Here is a 14,274-nt window from a genome sequence, read left to right as displayed (position 1 = left end):
GCTTTAACACCCATTTTTCCGGGTCAATGGGAAGCAATCTAGATAAACAATTCACCCCAAACATTTTGAACTGAATGTGTTACCTCTTCTCAGACACAGATACATTTCATTTTCAAAACACTCTGATAAGGGATAAAACAGAAAGAAGTAATCAGCAACAGCAGAATTTCTAGCTTTCAGGGTTTCTTGAACAGGGAAGGATTTTTGTGGTTTTCCAAATCATTGGGCACCAACTATTATATTCATGATAATGGTAGCAGAAGTAATCCAGAAGTGCCCCCTGACCCACGGAGAATGCGTTCCAAGACCCCCAGTGGATACCTGAAACCGTAGCTAGTACCAAACGCCAAATACACTGTTTTTCCTATACATACATACCTATGATAAAGTTTAATTTGTAAATGAGGCACAGTAAGAGATTAATAATAATAACTAATAATAAAATAGAACAATTATAACAATCTACTGTAATAAAAGTTATGTGAATGTGATCTCTCTAAATATCTTATTGTATTGTACATACAGCCTGGCTATGCTGGACAAAAGGATAATTAACATCCCAGGAGGGATGGAGAGGGGTAGCATGAGATTTCATCAAGCTACTGAGAATTGTGTGCAATTCAAAACTTATGAATTGTTTGTTTCCAGAATTTTCCGTTTAATAGTTTTAGACCATGCTTGACTGCAGGTAACCAAAATGACAGAAAGCAAAACCATGGATAAGGGGGGACTACTGTAGCATTGATACTATAATACTAGTAATAGTAGTAATAGTAAAGGTACCAATAGTTATTATCATTAGTTCACCTTCTAGTTTTTCTGTATCTGATACTAGCTTTGCCTGTATAGGAATGGCTTGGCAAGTTGGGAGAATGTAAGGGCAACAGAGTTTGTAGACTCACCATCGTTCTTCTTCTGCGGTGTGATGATAAAAAAAGAATGAAAGCTCCATTCCCATTCTGCCCACAAGTTAGAACAGTTCACAAATGAGTGCATAAACTTCTTTGTGACCCATGATACTTCCTTGGTTCACCGTCATGCAGAGCATTCATAAAACAACTGAATCTTTACAAGAGGGTGTCAGTTTCTTCCTGGCTGACTATCCAGGCCTGTGACAGCACGGAGCAGTGATTTGTGAGGGGGGAACAAACACCCAGATGTTCTGTTTTGTTTCTTTTCTTCCCAGTTGCCCCACTTAAGTTTCTAAGCTTCTGTGATTGTGTGTGTCTGTGTGCTATCGGAAATGTTCTTTTTGCATCCAAACAAAGCATAAATAAGAGATAAAGAAGTGAGACTGGCTTTTTTTCCTTATTGACTAGAAATCGGTCTTGTTGCTTTCAAGCCACTTTATAAAGTGCCACTAGCAGCACGCCTGCCTCAGGGACTGCAGTGAGACCTAAGTAGAGAGCAGCTGGAAGTAGCAAGCGGCATTGTTAGTGGTAGCATTCTCCATTCTGGCTGCACATGAGGGTCACCCCACTTGTTTTGAAAGACCAGGTGTCAGGACTCCACTGTACAGCAATTCAATCAGCATGCAAATCACGCTTGGTTTGGACTCCAAGCAACGGCGTATTTTCTTCGATTTCACAGGAGATTTTGTTGGGCAGAAGGGGAATGAGAGCCATGGATTTAGTCCCATCCCTCATTTACACAGGAGGAAATTGAGGCTTTCCAGGAGCTGTGTGGTATCTCCCTAGTGACAAAGTGCTCTATTCCCTCACTCACTGCTCTCTCTCCTTCTCCTCCATGTCACTCTCTGTGTCCCTAGGGATGCTATTGATAAATCCGATTTTAAATATATTAATTCCACAAAACTGGATTTTTTAAAAAAGGAGAAAGAAAGAACTTGAGCCAAGTCTTCTGTCCTAGAAAAATTACCTTTACAATTCGTGCTTTCCAGTAAGACAGTCTCTAGTCCCGAAAAGCTGAAATTTCAGCCCAGCCACGTGCCCTGGTCCCTAGGCAGGGCACGGTGGGTCACCTCATCGACTCCCCAGACCTTCGTTTATTAAATAATGATTTATGGTACCAACTTTACAAGACTCCTGGGGGCAGAAAAACCGAGATGATCAATGCAAACATTTAAAACAGACTTGAATACATTGAATCTGCCATGGTAAATATTTTCTGGAAATGATAGCTTTAAAAACCATCCCTTCACTTGTCCTCCGTGTGGTGGGAAATCTTCATTGGATATTATCTAACCTTAAGCAGCAAACTCATAATTACATCCCATTTCTTCTCTAGAAAGCACAGCACCAGCTTAGCTGAATTCAGTACTTGGCAGGCAGGACAGAGAGTGGCACAGCCCCAGGGTGTTGTATGAAATACAAGGTGAATGCTGCCAATTCAGAGCACGCACTTCTGTTTTCTGACTTTACCACCTCTTTGGAACCTTCTGTCCACTCTCCCAACAGGTGTTAGCCTCACAAAAATACTCGTTTCCCCAAATAAGACCAGCGTGCCGCTGCTTCTGTACTTTGACTTATATCACTGGTTTCTAATTTAACTGTAGAATCCTTTCTTTAAGCAAAACCTTGTGTGGTTATCTAACACAAGGTTTCCTGACCTCGGCACTAGTGACGTTTTGGACGGGATCATTCTCTGCTGAAGGGAGCTGGCCTGTGCATTGCCGGATGTTTATCAGCATCCTCTGCCTCTACTCCCTAGGTGCCAGTACCAACCCCAATTGTGACAACCAAAAATGTTCCCTAATATTGCCAAATGTCCTCCAGGGAGGCAAAATCGCCCCTGGTTGAGAATCACAAGTCTGATATGTGAAGCAGACCAGAGTAGAGCTGCTTGAGTTATAGAAAGAATGAGGAGCTCAGAGCCCACCTGGCCTATTACCTTCCCACCCCTCAACCCAGCCCCAGCTCCTGAAGCAGGAAAGTCAAGTTCTCCAAGGAGTGCTGCTTCACACACACACACACACACACACACACACACACACACACACACACACCACATGTAGAACCTCACACCAGAACCCACAGCCTCCTTTTCTATCTCTGTCTTTCAAGGCCTAGAACAAATCTTCCCTCTTCTCTGAAATGTCCCTTAGTCTCTCAACTGAAACTTTCACCCTAAAATCGCCACAATAATACATGCATTTCCTTCTTATGAAAGCTATCCGCTGTGTATTATAATTATTTCTGTACATCTCTTTTTTTTTTTTTTTTTTTTTTTTTTGCCCCGTCTTGCATAACTCATTGTCTTGCACATTAGTTTGGTGAGAAAGCTGGGCTTGGAGGAGGGAAAGAGAATATTCCAGATGTGAAGACAGGCATAGGTCTAAAGCTCCAGGGCGTGCTGAAGGCCCAGTACGTGACCTAGTTTTTAAAAGAGTGGCATAGAACAAGACAGAGTACAGAGGCAGGTTGGAATCATACCGTGAATAAATACATATACGACGTTAAGGAACATTTAATTTATTTTATAGACAATGGCAAGATTTTAAAGGTAAAAGGAGTGGAGTCAGATGACCAGGGCTGAAATTTAGAAAAATAAATTTTAGAAAATACAAATAAATTAAAAAAATAAATTTTAAGCTAGTGTAGCCAATAGACTGAAAGGCTAGGTGACCGAAAATAGAGATTCAGTTACAGTAGGTGTGGGGTTGGCGGATAACAGATCACAGGGTCTGGGCTAGTCACCGTGGGTCGGAGTGGGTAAGACAGTTGTGAGATGTTTTAGAAGTCTAACCTAAAATGTTTTACAACTGATTGGAAGTGGAATGTGAGGAAATGCAAGTAATTAAAAATGACCTTAAGATTTTTAATTTTGTGAACTGCCAATGGCAAAGAGAAGAAATATTAGATGATGTACAGTTTTTGTCTGGGGAGAAGAAAGATAAGTTCTTAGTTGGACATTTTGTGTTGGAGGTACCTCACGTGTCAAATTGGCCCTGGGGAATTTGCTTCTAGAGTTTCCAAGAAGAGTGGTCTCTTAGATAAAGAGGGGGTGGTCATCCAAATACAGGATATAATAGGAGCCATGAGTGAAGATGAGATTGCCCAGTCAGACAGTAGAGAAAAAGATGAGGAAAGGGTCAATAGCAGAATGCTTGGGTGAAGGCCAGTGTCTAGGGAACACCATTTATGAAGAAGCCTGGGAAGGAGATCCAGAAGTGAGGGATAAAGAGAGAAGAGAGGCAAGAGAGACCTGGGGAATCTAGTAAACTAGAGAAGGTGGGCAGCAGAAGGGGATGTTGCCGTCCAGGTAACTTGAGAAGCCACTGGATATGGGAAAGAGGAAATCCCAGTTGGCCTTAAAGGAACACTTTAGGTAGAATATAGGGGGAAAAAGGTAAATTACAATGGTTTGATGAAAAGTGGGCATGAAAGACTAAAGGTGGCAAATGCAGAAGCATCATGGTATGAAGAGAGGAAGAAAATGCCATGGTAGGTAGAGGAGCTTTCAGATTGGGGAAATACTATTTTAGGAAGGGAAGACTTGAGTATATCCAGGGGTTGGCATGAAAAAACCCAAGGAAAGATTAGACACAGGGAGAGGAAAGATAAAGAATGGAACAAGAAAGGCCTGGAGGAATTAAGAAGTGGGTTTGCAAGAAATAAGTGGTGGGGTGAGCCATACAGATGGGCAGGAATGCTGTGCTTATGAGCTAGGGGGTAATTCAGTCAAGGTGGGTGAAGACGGAAATCAATTTTGTGTTTTCAACAACCATTTTGGAAACTGGGAAGAAAAGCCACTTACGTATCAATCAAAATATTTCAAATATCACTGATTATCCAGCCAAGTCTGAAAATGATTCATTTATGTAGGAGCTCATCAGAAGATTGATTCTTTTTCTTCAATATTTAGAAGATTGACAGTGTTTGAAGGATGTCTTTAAAGTACATGGCAGTAGGCAAGGTTGGAGGCGAGAAGGACTGGAGTAGAAAGCATTCACCAGGAAGGTGTTCTAGAGCAAGAAGTAAAGAAGGCTTGGAGGGCATGGCACCTGGGGAATGAAAAGCAAGATGTGGAAGAAAAGCTATTTTGAAGGGGAAATTGCTGGTAACCTGAAAAAACAAGAAGCTGAAGCTTCCACTAAAACATATAGAGCAATAAAAGGGAAAGAGTTATGAAAATGTTTCTCAAATGAGATGAGTATCAGATGTTCCAGTCTTGTTTCTTTCTCTTTTTAGTAATAATAATGATAATAATAATAATAGTCTAAATAATCTGACATTTTTTTCTTTCCAGTTGAAATCGTCACCAAAGACCTTGCTTCTCTCTCTCTTTTTTTATGTTTTATTTTTCATGCTCTGACGACCATCACTAGTGGGGCAGGCCCCAGCCAGGCTCTGTTCTTAAGTGTGTATATATATATATATATATATATATATATATACACACACATATATATATACACACACGCGTTTTACCGGACTATAATTCTGGGCCATAGCTATTATTATGTCCCCATTTTACATCTGGAGAAACTGAGGCACAGAGCAGTTTCATGACTTCCTCAACCACACCGTGCCAGTAAGTGGTAGAGTCTGGGATGTGTAGCCAGGCATCCTGACTCCTGAGTCTGCAGACCTAACCACTGCGCCATCCCACCATCCATCCATTCAAAGAGAAAAAATCTAATGTAAACAACTGTTTTTCACTGGTTTGGCCTCTTTGCTACTAAATCAGAGAGTCAGCCAACTGTGACAGCAAAAGAACTGCTTATGTCATTGCAGGAAACTCTGAAACAGACTCCGATTCCAGCTGCAGCAGATACACCCTCACAGCTGACGGAACTCAATGTCTAAGTGGGTCAGCAGGAACAACAGTAGTCTACAGTTGTGAGTTCATCAGTGCCCATGGAGCCCGGGGCAGTAAGAACATAGAGGTCACATTCACATCTGTGGGTAAGCACTCTTACTGGAATGTTTAGCATTGCCCCTCAAACCAAGGGCTGCCCACCAGGAATATCCATGAGCAATAAAGCAGGGCCTTGCCTCATAGTGGGAATGTTGCTGGGGTGAATCACAAAATGGGAAACAGAAGAGGATTTCCCTGTCTGCCGTTTACATTCAGATAAAGTGTTTAAAATCAGGAAGGGCGGGGGTGGGAAAGAGTGCCTGCAGGGAAGGAAGGCCAACATTGTACTGGTAAGGCAGAGAGTAGACTGGGAGGTCATTTCACACTCAGATTAGTCCTATGTAATCATTGAATTTATAATGAAGATAACAGTCCTGATTCCCAACCAACCCCCATAATTTTATTCTCTCTCCCTTGAGTTGCAATAGCCTGGCTCATTTCCCACCACCCTTTACCTCCCTCCCTCTGTCATCCCTCCTTTCCCATCTCACCTATTCAGGAAGAATGCTGCAGAAAGCTTTAACAATCTGGTACTTTGTGGTTATTTTACAGTTGTAGCAAGTGTTTTCTAGTATTTTAATTAATTCAGCTTACTAAGGTTCCTTAAACATAACATTTGTTCTCCTCATATCATAAAGCATTATAACTTCAGCTCTATTGGCAAAAATGGGGCAAACTTGCTTTTCCACCCATCTTACAAAAAGTGAACTATTAGATAAATCATCAGATCCCCTTCTGGACACTTTGGAGAAAAGAATAACACAAATATACTTGCTACTCTTGTTCACATTTTTTATTATCATGACTTGGCATTTTTAAAAGAGCAAGATTAGGTTTATCGGAAAACAATATCACTGTAGAATTCATGGGTCTTTTGAGCAATGTGCAGTTATCTATAGTGAGAGTAGTTGTGCCCTGCGAGTTTTAACTCTGAGAGTCATGTCCGTAGGTGAGCTTTTGGCTGTCTTAGGGGCATGTGTAGCCTTCGCTGAAAACCACTGGTCTGTAGTTTGGACTTCATCTGAGAATCAAGAGAAACGGATTCAGGGCCCATGAACCTTTTCCTTTTCTCTCTCAGAATCCGCCACCCCTTAGAAAGCCACTTCAAGATCCCTACAGCCAGGGAGGGCAATGTAAGGGACATAGTAATCCATGCTTGTGTGACTTTGGAGCTCTAGCTGAACATTTGAATGCCAACTTCTGAACGGTACTATGGAAAGCCCTGATTTCTTTTGATTATGGTTCAGGATAAAATTTTATACTGATTACAAAAGTAGGCTGGCATCAGTGGGCTCGAGCTCTGAAGTTGTTCACCTATAGAAGACAGAACTGAGTGGCATTTCGAAATGTCAACTATGTAGAAGGTATGCTCCAAGAGGAGTGGAAAGATAGGGCCAGAGGCAGAAATAGTGGAACGTTCATATAAGGTTTCATATTTGTAAAGGTCTTGTTAATCTTTTTGGTGAATAAATCCTCATGAACCTATGAGGACATTCTCCGAAAGAGGAGTAAATGTAGAGAGACTTACAGTTTGGGTGTCTATGCATCCTCCTTCGCCTGACAAAGTACGGGTGTAATTATTTGGGCAATAACTCATGATCCCCCTACTTAAAATATAGTTCCCCAAATCACTCCTGCTTACTGGGCCCAGTGCTAAGTGGTGGGGATGCAAAGACCCAGAAGACAGAGTCCTGTTCATGAGGGGCTCACCTCCTTATGGAGAAGAAACATAGAAAGAAAGAAGTTAAAACACAATGTGGTATTATTGTTATTATTATTTTAAGTATTTTAAAAGACTAAAGAATGAAGTTGTTACCAGAACTGAGCCATTTACTCTCCCCTGAGGTATCACAGAAGAGGTGGGTGGGGAGCTGGGTTTCAGTCAATATCCCTAAGTTTGCAACCTTTTCCCTGCTGAACATCAGGAGATAATTCCAGCCACAAAGGGGAAGTGCACGAGTTCCTAAGGCATGTGATGGAAATGAGTACAGTTCAGAGCACCACCGGAAACAGCCTAGAAACAAGTAAAGCCCAGGAACAGCAAGGTACTCATCCGCATTGACACAAGGACAGTCAGGACGGTCCACGCCTTCTGTCTCTCTGTTAAATTTCACTCATGTGTTGATGGCACCAAAAAGACTAAACATTGTACTTGTTGTCGGCTTTCTTTTGTCTGTTTGTTTGCATTCTTTCAGCCAACCTAACAATAACCCAGGACCCAATTTCTGTTTCTGAGGGACAAAACTTTTCTATAAAGTGCATCAGTGATGTGAGAAACTATGATGAGGTGTATTGGAACACTTCTGCTGGAATTAAAATACACCAAAGGTTTTATACCACGAGGAAGTATGAACATGGAGCAGAGTCAGTGCTGACAGTGAAGACCTCGACGAGGGAATGGAACGGTGAGTGAAAGGCCAGTGCCCATCCGGCTGCCTGGACCCTGGACACACACTATAATAGTTACCATCCACGGAGGGCCTGTGCCTGCTGCTCTACATTAATAGTCATCATATTGAATACAACAGCCCTTTGGGGGAAGATGTCATTATTCCCATTTTACAGATGTGGAATCTGAGGGTCAGAGAGGAGAATAAATACATCTAAGCTTCTACACCTGAAGTTATAGAGCCTGGACTGGAACTAGCCTCTCTCATTCCATGAAGTTAACAGGATTGCTTTTAAAAATACTTTGCCAGACTCTTAGGAAGGTATCACCCAATTATGGTATCAAAGAATCTAGGTAAAGGGTGTATATGCCTGGTTCCAGAGAAAGGAACATTTTTGTTTCCTCTTTATCTGTATATATTATTCCTGTTGGGAAAAATGCAAATCTTTGGGAAAAAAAGAAAACTTGACAGAACTGCTGCAATAATAGCTAACATTTATTGAGCCCCTACTATGTGATGGATACTGTGCTAAGTATTTAAGTGTATTAATTCATTTAAAACAATAAACCAAGAGGATGGTGCTATTATTATCCCTGTTTTACAGACGAGGAAAGTGAGGCCGAGGTTAAATAAATTACCTGAGGTTATACATCTCATAAATGGAAGGGCCAGGGTGAAAGTGAAACTGGCTCTCGTGGACAACTCTTAACCACTTCATTCTGAAGTCTTTCATTAAGTGTAAGGTTCCTCAGTCCAGATCCTGTGAGTTCCAGGTCTTCCTCATTTTTTCACAGGAAGGCCAGGTAACAAATAACTTGGTATTGTTTGCCTGGACTTGGTAGTATAAAATCAGGAAATAGAGTATATTTTTCCCATGCTGAACTTATACCTACTCTGTCTAAATTGCTCTTTCTTTCTACGGGGCAATAACTTAGGAGGAGCCATAGCGTTTCCAGTCACATTAAACTATTGAACTATCATACACAAGTACTAAATATATATATATATTCTCATCTAAATCAACTACACTTTCATTTTATATTGAATTTAAATTTTCATTCCATCTCCTTTTTGCGTCCTTCCACTCAGGAACCTATCATTGCATATTTCGATATAAGAAGTCATACAGTATCGCGACCAAAGATGTCACTATTCACCCACTGCCTCTAGAGCCAAACATCATGGTTGATCCGTTGGAAGTCACAATTCTTTGCAAAGGTTCCCATTACTTCAAGTGCTGCGTGGAGGAGGATGAAGACTACAAAGTAACTTTCCAAGTGAACTCTTTGTCCTTTCCTGCTGGTAAGAGGCCAAGTGCTGAATTGTTAGGACATAGTATTTCCTACATGGGGAAGCTTAAAATTTACCCTTAAAGTAGAAGTAAAGAGATCTAGGGATTGCATCAGAGACAGGATGTGACAGAGTGAATCCCATGAGTCATTGTTACCTTCTATTTGCTCTGTGCCCACTGGCTCATTGGCTTGTGGTAAAATCTTAAGACTCTATGAGGGTGGAGCCCATTGTTTTTCATGGGAGCTGTTGAAGACAGTACTATGGTAAGATACCTTCACAGGCCTTCTACTTCCAGTATAATAGACTAGCTGAGGTCCCTCCCATCGTATGTTGATGCAATGAATCAACATAGCATCAAGGTACCATAAAATCATTTTAAATGCACAGCTGAGCAGGCAAGGAAGTAAGAGAAATAACCCAGGGCCAAATATAGAGAACAATAAAAATAATGCTACAGCTCATGCTGGGTCTTCCCTGAGGGTACCCGCCAATATCAGGAACTTAGAACCTTGGGTTTTAAGGCTCTGAAAGGCCATAGAAGTAAAGGTCTTACTCCCTAGGCAGTAGCTAGGGTCCCTCCACCCCACCAGCACAATGTCAGGAACGTCAAATGGTGACATGTTCGGTAAAAGAACAAACCAGAAAAATTCATCTGCCAGAGTTAAGAGCTAGGCCTCATCTCTGAGTGGGCAAAAGCTTCCCCTGAGAATGATAACCATCTTGCCCTCACTCAGGTTTGAGGTTTGAATTTACACTGCCTATGTGTTCCGGAACTCCAAACTAAGGAAAAAAACTATACCATGGGTAGTACCCTATGACACCTGGTAAAAAATGCAAATCCTCTCTTGTAGAATGTACCCTTCCTCCAGATCCTTCGGGATCCTTTCAGTTTAAGATTAACCAAATATGAGCTCACACCTCAGATCTCAAAACACAGACAGCATCACGAATGATTTACAAGCTTATTCATTCTTTCAAGAACAATTCTCATGGGCCTACTCAATACAAAACACCTTAGTAGGCAATGAAAAGGAGACAAAAGAAGTGGGGCACATATATTAATAGGTAGAGGGGCTCACGTTATAAAAGACAATGCATATAACATTAAATATCCAAAATGAGCAATACAGATCAAAATAACTGGAAGTTCGGAAAAGTAGGGACCCCAAATGTCTGGTAAGTTTGAAGAAAGTTGCATAGTAAGGGGATATAGAGTCAATCTGGATATTGAAACATTCAAATATGTCAATATTCTGTGTTCAGCATGCATACATTCAGTGTTTTCTCAATGTACCAAATACTGAGCTAGACACTAGAAGATTAAAAGATAAGTAAGACCAGATCCTTTCCCTTCAAGACCTTATGGTCTAGTGGAAGAGACAGACCCATAAAGAGACGACTCTAAACCAATGTCGTAAAGGCAAGATAGGATAGATAAATGCACAAGATGTGATGGGATTTAGATGGGTAGAGGATATTTTGAAAGGCATTCTGTTTGTCCAAAACTTAGAGCCATGAGCGGTGAAGGTAAAGATTTGGCTAGCATGTATACAAATATGGACTTACTTCTTGGTTAGGGGCATTTTTAAAGCCACATTAAAAAAAAAATTGAATGTGGCACATTCCTGGGGAAAGTTTGGACAAGTGTATCCATAGTAGATAATTTCAACAAAAGTAGTGCTTTGGATACTAACGTTGTGACTTAATTCTTTCCATAATTCTGTCTTAGAGAAAGAAGTTAATGGAAAACAAGTGTGCTACCAATTCAATTTCAAGGCAAATTCCATTCCCTGGTGTCCAAAAACTGTTGACGTGTTTTGTCACTTTACCAATGCTGCTAATAATTCAGTCCGGAGTCCGTCTATGAAGCTTAATTTGGTTCCTGGTGAGAGCATTTTACATATTTTAAAATGTTATAATCATAAGCAGGGATTCATTTATTCATTCACTCCCTCATTCATTCATTCAATAAATATATGTTAAGCACCCTCGTGGCGCAGGCCTTGGGCTAAGCATGGGGGATTTGAAAAGAAATCAGCTCTGTATCCTGCCCTCAAGCCTAGGGGAGAGATGGATGTGATAAAAACATGTTATCACATGTATTGTGGTAAGTGCTAACCTAGAGACGGTGTGGGCGGTCAGAAATGACTGCCTGGTTTAACTTTTGTGGATGACAGGTGAGACAAAAGTTATGAAGGAAGCCTTACAGAGAAGTCATGTTTCATCTGAATCTGGGAGGTTATCCACCGCACCCGGCAGATAAGAGTGTGCTATGTCTGTGTGGGGCTAAGACCCCTTTGAGGTTTCAGCAAAGACAAAGTGTCCCCATAAGCACTGTCTCCCTGAGACAGGGCTACGTGAAAAGAATTGACCTAAAGAATAGTCTTTCCCATCCTTTGTTATCATGGAGCCAATTACTTTCTCACCAACCTAATATTTTCAAGTTCATGATCTGTGGAATCATTTCATTATAGCCCAGGCCGAAAAACTGTCCTCAGTAACAGCAGAGAAGTAAGTGGATGGTCCCAGGCTTCCACCTGCCCCAGAACTCTTCTCTGTAATAGGACCCCTGATATCAGAAGAATCCGTGGCTCTATCACCAAGCTTATTTGAGTTCACTGAGTGATTTGTGGTTATTCTCTCATGTGTGGGTAACTGAGCCCTGGAACCAAAGTAGGAAGAAATTTAGAGTTCCCTGTCTCTCTGAGTTACTGTCCCTTACCCTGTCAATCATACCTCTTCCAGGAGGCAGCCAAGATCACTTAATTTCCCCCCCATCTTAGCCCAGGCATCAACATGTTGTATTCACTTATCTTTGTTCTTTTTCTCTTTCCTCATACCAAGTCTGATTTTACCTTCTTTTCCTAGCAGAACATTACTTATGTATTTCAAGATTTTATACAATGACTGAGAACTCAATTAATGCTAAATTAAAAAGTTGGTGAGAGAGGGGTCTGCTCCTCAGAGAAGCAGGAGATTAGAGACTCTGCAACAAATGTCATTTTCCCATTCAAGTCTGATCTTGAGTAGGGGTGAAATAGAATTGCCCTTAAGGGAAACCAGAAGGAACAAATTCTTACAAATATTGTCTAGAATATTCAGGCCATGGTGCCTGGAATTCCTACTTCTAACTATATTTTTGGATTAAGGTATGCTTTTCAAACTTGCCTGCACGTTGGAAACACCTGGGAAGCTTAAAAAACTGATGATGGCCGAATCCTGGCCCAAAAGCTCCTGATTTACTTGGGCTGGAGAGACCCTGTGGTATTTTTCAAGCTCCCCAGGTGACTCTAATATGCCAGAATTGAGAATCCCTTGAATAGAGACATTATATCCCTAAGACTCCTGGAAACCATCTCTTATCTGGATGAGCGTCCTTAAACTCCAATTATTTTCCATGGCTTAGATAATCGCAGGCGGCAGAGAGAAGATTCCTGGGGGTTGGAGGTAGACATGAGCCAGAGAGGAAATAAATTCTGTTAGGAAAAGCAAGTGCCAATTAAAGTCAGATATGTGTGGAAAGCACTAAGATGCTTTGGAAAATCGGGCAAAGTAAAGAAATTGGCTAACTTTAAATAGGTCACCGAAAGTAAAGGGAAAGATAAATTCAAACATCAAGAGTCTATGTAGGCCGCACCCCATTTCCACTATCTTTTCTCCTCCTTTCCATTGTCCCTTTTATTTCCTTGTTTCCAATGCAGGAGAGAACATCACGTGCCATGATCCCTTAATCGGTGTGGGGGAGCCTGGGCAAGTCATCCAGAAGCTATGCCAGTTCTCAGACCGCAGCAGCCCTGGAGGGCCCATTGGCGGGGTCATGACTTACACATGTGTGGGCTCCGAGTGGAAGGTGAAGCGAAATGACTGCATCTCTGCCCCAATTAATAGTCTGCTCCGGCTGGCCGAGGTGATTCTTCAGCTTTGTCTCTGAGCGCTTGGTGGGGTGGTCTGTCTAGCTTATCCTATTTCTCAGCACTTAGGAAAGGGAGCCTTGGGCTGGTTTCTGGTGGTCTCAAAGCTACTTTTATTTGTAGAATAAAGCTACTTTTATTTGTAGAAATGCTTAAAACTTTACTTAAATACAAATATGAAGGGAACATAATATGTGCTCCGCTCTACAACCAGCTGTACAACTTTACCTGGTCTTCTCAGTACCTTGTATCCATGACCTGCAAGGGGCAGGTAGTGTTATCTTTCTAACTGCTCTCTTTGCATAACGGTGATACCAAGCGAATAACTGTAATCTTTTCAGAAAGAGGAACAACATAATAAAATAAGGTTCATCAGTGGGGGAAAAAGAAAAAAGCTAGAGCCTTAGGCTTTTACAGGTCTGAGATTTCCTCCGTCCTTAGAGGAACCTATAGTTGCAGAAGAAGCCTGCGTCTCGTACCCACAATAGAGGTCACTGCCATGTGGTAGGGGAAAATTCCTTTCTTTGCATTAAAATAAATATCATCTTATGGTTAAGTCATTGGGAATTAGAACCTCCTAAAATTCTATGAGTTACAATAAATAAATGCTTATTAGGCAACTGGTTTCGGGAATACAGCTACTGGGGATGTCGTCAGCCAGTTCCAAATCCTCTCATCTTTGGAGGAAGAATTGAGGGAAATAGGTGATATTGATGTGCGCTTTATCAATGGTCTTCTGTCTCTCCTCTTGTGTTACACCAAATTTATTAAAATAACTACTATGCGCAAAGCATTATTATAAGTGCTATCAGAGTAAAGAGGCCACATCAGAATTTAACCTTTGATTTGACAGGGAATAA

At 41.3% G+C, this 14,274-nt stretch overlaps 1 protein-coding gene across 5 annotated transcripts in view; it reads left to right on the top strand.

Moving 5' to 3' along the window:
* ADGRF5 (adhesion G protein-coupled receptor F5) overlaps positions 1–14,274 on the top strand; it is a 98,510-nt gene that overhangs the window by 74,143 nt on the left and 10,093 nt on the right. For 3 of the 5 annotated variants that reach the window (XM_019734690.2, XM_019734691.2, XM_074333038.1), the window contains exons 11-16: positions 5,697–5,867; positions 7,746–7,865; positions 8,016–8,225; positions 9,300–9,512; positions 11,233–11,388; positions 13,205–13,410. In XM_019734690.2, coding sequence (XP_019590249.2) covers positions 5,697–5,867; positions 7,746–7,865; positions 8,016–8,225; positions 9,300–9,512; positions 11,233–11,388; positions 13,205–13,410 — 1,076 coding nt within the window. The remainder of the gene's footprint in view (positions 1–5,696; positions 5,868–7,745; positions 7,866–8,015; positions 8,226–9,299; positions 9,513–11,232; positions 11,389–13,204; positions 13,411–14,274) is intronic. The other 2 variants (XM_019734692.2, XM_074333039.1) reach the window with 1 other exon arrangement.

Source organism: Rhinolophus sinicus, linkage group LG05 (genome assembly GCF_036562045.2).
Source record: "Rhinolophus sinicus isolate RSC01 linkage group LG05, ASM3656204v1, whole genome shotgun sequence".
NCBI classification, from domain to species: Eukaryota; Metazoa; Chordata; class Mammalia; order Chiroptera; family Rhinolophidae; genus Rhinolophus; species Rhinolophus sinicus.
The sequence above is the reverse complement of the archived record's forward strand: the minus strand, read 5'-3'. Positions and strand labels throughout refer to the sequence as shown.